The sequence below is a fragment of the Trachymyrmex septentrionalis genome, unplaced genomic scaffold, assembly GCF_001594115.1.
Source record: "Trachymyrmex septentrionalis isolate Tsep2-gDNA-1 unplaced genomic scaffold, Tsep1.0 scaffold13, whole genome shotgun sequence".
NCBI lineage: Eukaryota > Metazoa > Arthropoda > Insecta > Hymenoptera > Formicidae > Trachymyrmex > Trachymyrmex septentrionalis.
Window position 1 is genome coordinate 2,090,682 of NW_017304438.1, and position 8,780 is coordinate 2,099,461.

The 8,780-nt window shown below is 29.0% G+C and overlaps 1 protein-coding gene across 4 annotated transcripts in view; it reads right to left on the minus strand.

Moving 5' to 3' along the window:
* The window catches only part of LOC108756943 (ATP-binding cassette sub-family G member 1-like), a 31,826-nt gene that overhangs the window by 4,925 nt on the left and 18,121 nt on the right, over nucleotides 1-8,780 (minus strand). For all 4 annotated transcript variants that reach the window (XM_018501152.1, XM_018501153.1, XM_018501151.1 and 1 more), the window contains exons 3-6: nucleotides 5,233-5,350; nucleotides 4,293-4,482; nucleotides 3,185-3,330; nucleotides 285-523 (exon numbers count right to left, since the gene is read on the minus strand). In XM_018501152.1, the coding sequence (XP_018356654.1) occupies nucleotides 285-523; nucleotides 3,185-3,330; nucleotides 4,293-4,482; nucleotides 5,233-5,350 (693 nt within the window). The remainder of the gene's footprint in view (nucleotides 1-284; nucleotides 524-3,184; nucleotides 3,331-4,292; nucleotides 4,483-5,232; nucleotides 5,351-8,780) is intronic.

An 8,780-nucleotide genomic window follows, 5' to 3' on the forward strand; every position in this document is an offset into this window, starting at 1 on the left:
TTGACAGTATAAGACGTAACTTACTTGTGAAAAGAGATTTCGGAACTGTATACTACTTATAATGTAACATACATTTTTTAGCCTACTTAATGAGTAACGCAGATGCAAATAAATTATATGCATCATGAATAGCAATATCTTAGTAGTAATTTAAAATTGCCAATGGCTACATTTTCATTCTTCAAATGTCTACCGCTATTTCACACGTTGCATAGCGAAGTGATAAACATGATTACACAGATGGTATTAGATTTTCCGTATATGGACTTATGTATATAACTCACTGAAGTCCGCTGGGTTGTAATGTTTCGGGCATTCTAAGCCTATGCTTTGCAAGAACGGCACCACGTTGCCTACGGCACCCCTATAAGTGCATTGTCCATTGGATACAACATAAATGTGATCGAATTTTTTAAATGTGCTCGCGCTGGGCGTGTGCACCGAGCATATGACGGTCCGCCCGAAACGCGCCAAGCTCTGGAGAACATCGATGCATTGGGAAGAGGAGAGCTCGTCCAGTCCGCTAGAAAAAAAGATCTTTTATAGCACTTTTGTGATGATAGCCTGATAGGTGAAGACTAACGGCATTTCCGCGCAAGATTCATAAAGACACGCTAAAAGCGGCACAATAAATATCTGCGATCAATAAAATTTCAAAGAGATGCGCATTAAAACATTTACTGCGAACAAATGTTTGATCTATTGTTACGTATTTTGCTTTTGTGCGCATAAATTTATTTATGCCTATTTATGCATTTTGTTTCGTCATCTAGCATGTTGTAACTACGAGGAAGAGAATTGATCTTATTTAAAAAAATGTATAATGATATTGTATAATGATATCGTGATTTTTAATCTCGACTTCCATTAACTTTGTGTCGACAATTTTTTAAATCTTATGTCGAAGAGAAAAGTATTGTACTCAAGATAAATGAGACACTTATACATTGTACTTCTCTATGTTTAGTTCTCTATTTTTAGACAAATAATTGGTCTCTCAAGATTAGCTTTGTCTGTTTTTCTTTGAATACTGTTTTTCTTGAATGATAATTCAATATACAGCTGAACGTTTTAATATTATTAAGATTTAATTTATTTTAATAATTATGTGAATAATAATATAAAATAATAGACATGAAAGTTCAGCGAACAATATAGCGATTTTAGAAATTAACAATGAATTTAGGATAAACTATCAATTTTCTTCTATATCTCAGATTCTTACAGATTTGCGTTTTCGAAATACGTAGATATGATATGATGATTTTACATATTTCGCAGAGATTTATTTATAAATATAATTATTTAAACGGTATAAAATTCGGTATAAAATTATTATTTAAACAATTTAAATTCTTCCTGTTTATTACATTGTGATGTGATGATCGATAGGATATATGTTAAATGTAGATGGAATAACAAATTAAAATATAGTAGGTAATTTATGATTCATTGTGATTCATCTCTGATTTTTATTGTTATCTATACAAATATTTGATATATATGTATACATATATATTGTATATACAGAGTGTAACTAAAATAAGATAATAAACTTCAAGGCTGAATTTCCCACATTAAAAGATGAAAAAAAGTTCATATGAATACCAGGGTCATTTGAAGAGCCTTAACATGACTCATCAAAATTCATTTTGGTACTACAATCATATATTATATGTTTTGCGAGATATCTGTGAAAATTGTAACCATTTTGAACTCTCAGTTGTTGTTTGAGAGTCATTTGTGTCAGTCAATGTCAATGTTTTCGTTTGATGAAAATCTGTGTCCTCCGATCCTAATTTTGAGCCTAGGAAACAGGAAAAGCTCATTGGGGATGAGATCTGGTGAATACGATAGATAGTTAATTAATTCGAACCGCAATTCGTAAATTTTTGTTACGGCGATCGTCGATATTCGATTTTTTCTATTTTTACAAATTTTTACTGACATCGACTGGCACAAATGACTGTCAAATAACAATTCAACATCCACTAGTTACAATTTTCACAGGTATCTTGCAAAATAAAATCATATATATACGATTATAGTACCAGAATGGGTTTCGATGAGTAATGCTATTTTCATATTGAGACTCAGAAAGACTTTTGTAAGTTTTTATTTTTTGTCATCTCGTTTGTACTGATGATGATCAAATCTTGACCGAAACGTCTACTTATTTATATGTGAATTTTAAATATATGACTTGCGTTAACATCTATTGTTGTATGCTCTCCATTATTTATATTTTGTAATTGTTTAGCCATCTTCAAACATTAAAAAAAAAAGTAATATTTATTATTTAATATTATTAATTTTTATTTTTTAATTATAATAAATGTTCAAAGTGTCTCTCATTTAATTCAATACACACTTGGATACGTCAGATCATGAAAAACTGCTGCATTCTTTCAGAAATACAATAGAGATACCGGGGCAATTGCGAATGATATCACAAGCATCCAAGATGCGTAGCATCTTCATTAACTTTCTTCGATTCGATGGAATTTCATGAACTAAGGACTTTAAGTGTTTTCAGATAAAAATTTAGAAGATTTAAATCGGGGAATCGTGGGGGCTATGTATAGAGTGTTTCAGATTTAACACACCACCTGCTAATGGCAGATTTCTGAAGTCATTTTGAGACGAAAATATCATAATATCCAAGTTAAATATTTTTTTTTAACATAATAAATATCAAGAATTGGGAATATCGGTAATTTTATTTTCGCCTAGTATTTATATCGATATTAATAAAAGACAACTATTAGCTTTTACTTTTAACACTTTGCGTTGAATCTAAACCTTTGCGCAAAAATTTTAGAAATATAATTTACTAGTTTTAAATGATTATAATTCAAAAACTGATTATAACTCCGACATTTTGGTATCAGAATTTTAGTCTCAAACTTCAGAAATCTACCATTAGTAGGTGGTGCGTTAAGACACAGCCTGTATAATACTTAAACAGTTTGAGTTCTATCTCAGTAACAATGGATTTGCGAACACGTATATATGTTCATATGGACTTCATGTCTTGGTGTGGAAAACTCAGCTTCGAAGTTACCTTATTTTAGTTACATCCTGAAGTATATTATATGTACAATAATTCCTTTTATAAAAAATAATTCAACTAAAGTATATTTAATTAAGAGAGATAAAAATAATTAATCGGCGTGATACTTACGTAGTCGGTTCATCAAGGAAAATAATAGGCGGATTATTTACGAGCTCGAGTGCAATTGTTAACCTCTTTCTTTCACCGCCGGAGAGTCTATCTGTAAGTGTATCTCGTGTTCCGGTTAATTTAAGTGTTCCTAAGATCTCATCTATCTGAAATCAATTATTAAGATTCTGCGAAGTGTGTCTTTGTGATTTACTTTACATGTGATACCCATGACAAAAAAGATGAATTTTATTTGATGGCCACTCAATCTCGCATGAAAAATGTTAAACATTGAATTGTGAATCGCAATTTTACATAAAATAAATGCAAAAAAGAGATTTAAAACGATTATAAATAATCAAATTATTCATTCACATACAATTTGTGGAAAATTTTGTGTCTTTCTTTTTTTAATCATAATTATATTAAAATGTTTTAATATAAATAATATAAATAATATTTTTACGAATTTAATTTTTACGAGTTTTAATATAAATAATATTTTTACGAATTAGAAAACGTTTAATATAATATAGTTACGTTTAAAATATTACGCTGACGCATTTTTCTCTAATAAGAAAAATTCTTACTAGACATTTAAGATAAATTTGTTAAACGATTGTAAACAAATTATTGAAACTAGATCATGAGCGATATCATGTGGAAATAAAAATCTTCATCGCAGAAAAACGAGGAAGATATGGTTATTATGATGATTTGATTTGTACAAAAAAACAGCTGACGATATTAAATTTTATACAACTCAATTATATACAACTAAATTATTAATGAACATTTAATCGACAGATCTTTAAAGAAATTTAGAGAGTTTGTTTCTGAAAAATTGATCGATTCGTCGTTTAGTACAGTTTTATTGTGCATATTTCTATTCTTCAAATTTCAAATCATTTTATTACTGTATAGAAAAAGAAAATTTCATGTTTTTATGATATACCAAAAAACTTCTTATCACTTACTGCTTTAAAATAAGATGTAATTTCGCACATTAAATTAATTTTTTCTTTATTTGTGATTTAAAGCTCTTCGATCTTACATCAGTTTTAAGTCATTTTTCGGTATACGCTGTATGTTACTACTATTATAGTAAAAGGCTGAGGTGTTTACTTACAATAGCGCATTTTTGAGATTTCGATTTTCTTCTACCAATCTTTAAGTCGGCGGCGAAGGACATTGCCTCGAAAACCGTGAGATTCGGTTGTACGAGATCGTTTTGCATAATGTAACACGACATTTTTTTGAATTCGCGCATGTCTCGCAATTGTCCATTAATATTTATCGAGCCACCTATGTCCCTACATCTGTAATGCAGCAGTTTTATTTCTTTATATACATAAAGAAGCTTTCGCTTGCTGTTTTTATAGGATGTAGTTTAACACAATGTATTGCATTAATTTTAATATCATTAATTATTCCGATCTGTAGGTTGATTCCGAGGTCAATGACGGTTAAAGCTTGTTGTAAAGTTTTACGCAATTAATGTAGTGTTTAACATAAACAGAACCTTACATGAATATACTGATATAAATATCTAATCCTGATCAAGAATGTTAAAATCAATAGAATCTCGAAGTAGAAATAATATAATATTATAATATTATAATATTATTATATTGTAATTTATTTTAATATTATAACATTATAATATTATAACGTTTTTAGTTATAAAATCATTGAATGATCGCCGAGAAGCAATTACGAATTATGTATTCTGATTATTTTTTTTTCCATTTATGCTGATATTTCTTAAAAGATCACTTTATGCAATCTCAAAATCATTAAAGCATTACACAATTACAGAATTAAAGACTGATAGTCAAAAGTTACATATTCTCATTATTTTTTTACTTACGCTGAAATTTTTCAAAAGACTATCTTATATAACTACAGATTATAGTTAATTAACACATTATGTAAAGTTAGATACTATATATCTGGGTTTTTCTGGATTTAATTGACCTTTAACAATTAACAACGCAAGAAAGATAATAAGTCAATTTAATTCGACGTTTAAATGTCATTAGACTTTACGATTATCTAAATAATATAACCTGTATCCTGCAAGAATGTCGAGTAGTGTCGATTTTCCAGCACCAGAAGGACCTAGAATTGCTGTCAGCTCGCCCGACTTGAATTGCCCACTGAGTCCCCTTAGAATCGTCTTTGATTCTGTAAATTTAATAGAAAGTCAAGTGGCATTTCACGCCTGAAGAACAGTAACATTTTTACGATTAAAATATCGGACACTAATTGGTGTGATCAGTATGATGTAAGGGATACGTCGTGTTGCCAAATAAAAAACGAGTATAACTTTACTTTAAAAACAATGAAATTAATGAATTATCTTAATAAAAACAATGATCTATCTTAAAGTGGTTGTAAGGATATAAAATATATATTAATATATATTAATATTATCGCTTTAAACAAACTACATATATGTGAAAGTTGTGTTCATAACATTCTACTTTTGAGCAATACATTTTTATAAATTATTTATTTTATTGATATTAGTTGTATTGTTATAAACAAAAATTTTTTAAATAATAACAAAAATCTAAATTTTTAAATATAAATATTTTAAATACTAAAAATGACTTATGCAAAGTTTCATTGAGATTCGCCAATTAGTTTATAAATAAATATTTTGTTTTTATTTAATGAACAATTAATGTCTGCATCTCAATGTAACTTTACATAAATATTTTTGAATTCATAAAATACTTGTATAAAAAAATTGAGATTTTTATCATTATTTTATAATATATTTTCATACATTTCTATTAGAGTACAAATTTTAAAAATATTACTTTTTATTGAAATAACTTTTAATCCAGATGATCAACTGTCTCTAATTTTTTTATATTACTTTTAAATGCAATTTAGAATAATTTATAATAATATTACTTTTTCAAGTAATTCTTAACATTTTGCATTTATCTTACAACCTTCTTAATAGTAGTAGCAACTATAAAATTAATTGCCGGTAGAGTCCATTAGTAAGATTGTAGGTGATTTATAAATAGAAGATGAAACTATGCGTCATCGTTAATATTTTTTATAAGATATATGAAGTAAGCGAGGGAAAATGGACCTCTACACATCTCCTTGAACCAGTTATTCATATCAGTCGGTTGTAAAGATATAATTTTTGTCTGCTTAGCGAATCGGAAGATTCTTTGTCAAACACAAGAACTAATGAACTCTAAAAAATTCACTTTTTTTAAATGAAATGTATTTGTAATGTAAGAAATAATTGCTCGCATCAGGAAATACTTAATAGATATATTTTAATATTATTGAATATTTTAATATTTGAATATTTAATATTATTTGTAGAAGTTGTTTATGCAGGCAGATTGCATTATACATTTTTATCACGGTCTTGTTACTGATATTATTGGAATGGCTAAAATATACAGAAAAAATACGATACTAGCATATAATGATATTTCCTTATCGTCTTTTTTTTATGTACATACACTAATGTATACATTAGATATACATGTATACTTGCATTTGCATGAAATAATGATTAAATTACGGGAAAAATAAGGAAGATAAGATTAATTGTCTTGCAGTGCGATAATTTGTAATCAATAATTTGTAATAGATATATAAAAATGAAATGATACGGTTACATAATATATAAAAATGTTTTGCTTAAGCTATTTTAAATTAATATCTACTCTTTTACTGTCGGCATTCAAGCAATTCGTTTTATTTGTGACATTTTATTTGCCAGACCGTTCTATTAAATAGTTGAAATAATGATATACCGTCAAGTGCTTATTATCACTGTTTTTGTACACCTCACATGAATTTGCTCAATGCGGAAAACTTCGTGCTTCTCTACGTGGAGCTGCAGGAACAGCAAACGTAGCTATATTATGTAACAGCTGACCATGAATTATACAAATTACGCGTGATTTTAACAATATATTTTTCTGCGGCTATTCTTCAGTTATCACACATTCAACTGACATGACATTAGCATTCATTTATCATTTTCTCGCCGTGTCCTTTGAGAAAAAAGGAGCAACCGCAGCTCGTGTATTTCCATTGCTTCAGTGCGTCTAACACGCCGTGCGAAAACGTGAGTCATGCTTCAATCGTTAGCCATTGCAGAATCACAAAGAAAGTTTCTTGACCCGAGACTGCCGACTCATGCATCGTCAAACGTAAGTGAAGCGATGTACATCAGGATCATGCAAAATATAGGTATTACATGCTGCTTTCATATATTCCGCGTTACCGCGCTGTACTGCAAAGATATCCTTCGAAATTTTCCTTATTTTTGCTCGTATTTATTTTTTATGTTCGATGTAATCTTCGGCTATTTCCACAAGCTGTGGTATGCATCGTGACGTGATGGAAGAAAGCAATCTCATATACAGCACACTAATGTTGAATCAATATCTCAGAAATGCGAAGGTTGCATCAACTTCACGAAATGTAGATTCAGTGTTGAAGAAACATCACCATTTCGATATTGCAACATCTCAGCATCCATTCAACATTTTATATCATCATAAAATGATTTAACACATTAATAATCAATGTAGGAAACTCGATATAGATTCAATGTTGAAAGAACATTTACACTTCAACAAATGATTGCTTTCCAGCAGGAGATACAGTGTAACACAGTGATCGTTTCATTTTTGGTAAACATAAAGATATTATGATTCACCGAGACATCGTATCTCTTGTTGGAAAACATCATTAGTAACGTCTTAGCGACGTTCTTTCATTATACGGTATAAATAGATCTGTTTTTTTTTTTAACGTAGTGTATTTAAAATGAAGTAAAAATCTATTTATAATTTGAGATGAAGACGAGATAAAAAGTTTTAATGCAATCCAGTGCAGCGATAAAAACATGTCTGATAATGTAATCGATCCGGTTTTGTGCACACCCCATATAATAATGCGAAACAGATGTCCATGAATCATTCACACAATTATATCAATTATAATTATAATGTGTATATATAACATATTTCTCATCAAGCGAAATGTATTATATTTCATGAATTGAATTATAGCCGGCGCATTTTTGTTTGCGAGATAACTGCAAACAGAATTATTCTTCTGTCATTCTATTCGGCAAAAGAAAAAAAGAATATTAGAGATAAGCGTACAAACAAATGATATAGTTACAAATTAATTCTCGTTCGTATGTCATTGATCATCCATTTTTTTACAATAGTCGTTTAAATTTATGCGTTTACAAATACAGGAGCGTAACTTATTTTTAATTACGATGTCTGCCGAAGTCTTACATGAGCGTCATTTGATGGAAACGTGTTAAGATCGTGAAAAACAAAAAATCTTGCGGTTTCAAAATATCCTTTTTCTTTTTGTAAAGAATGTGAGTGATGTTAAAGGAATTTGTTGTGGTTTACGTAGATAAGGGCCGATAGCTACATTTTTTTTCGGGTGAAGATTCGCTCAATGAGATTAAAAGATTTGTGTTGACGTTTCATTGATAAAGTATGAAAATGATGCATATCGAGCAATTAATATACATAATGCATTTTATGTTAATTCATGGTAGAGAGATGGACGATATAAAAAATATATATATATATATATA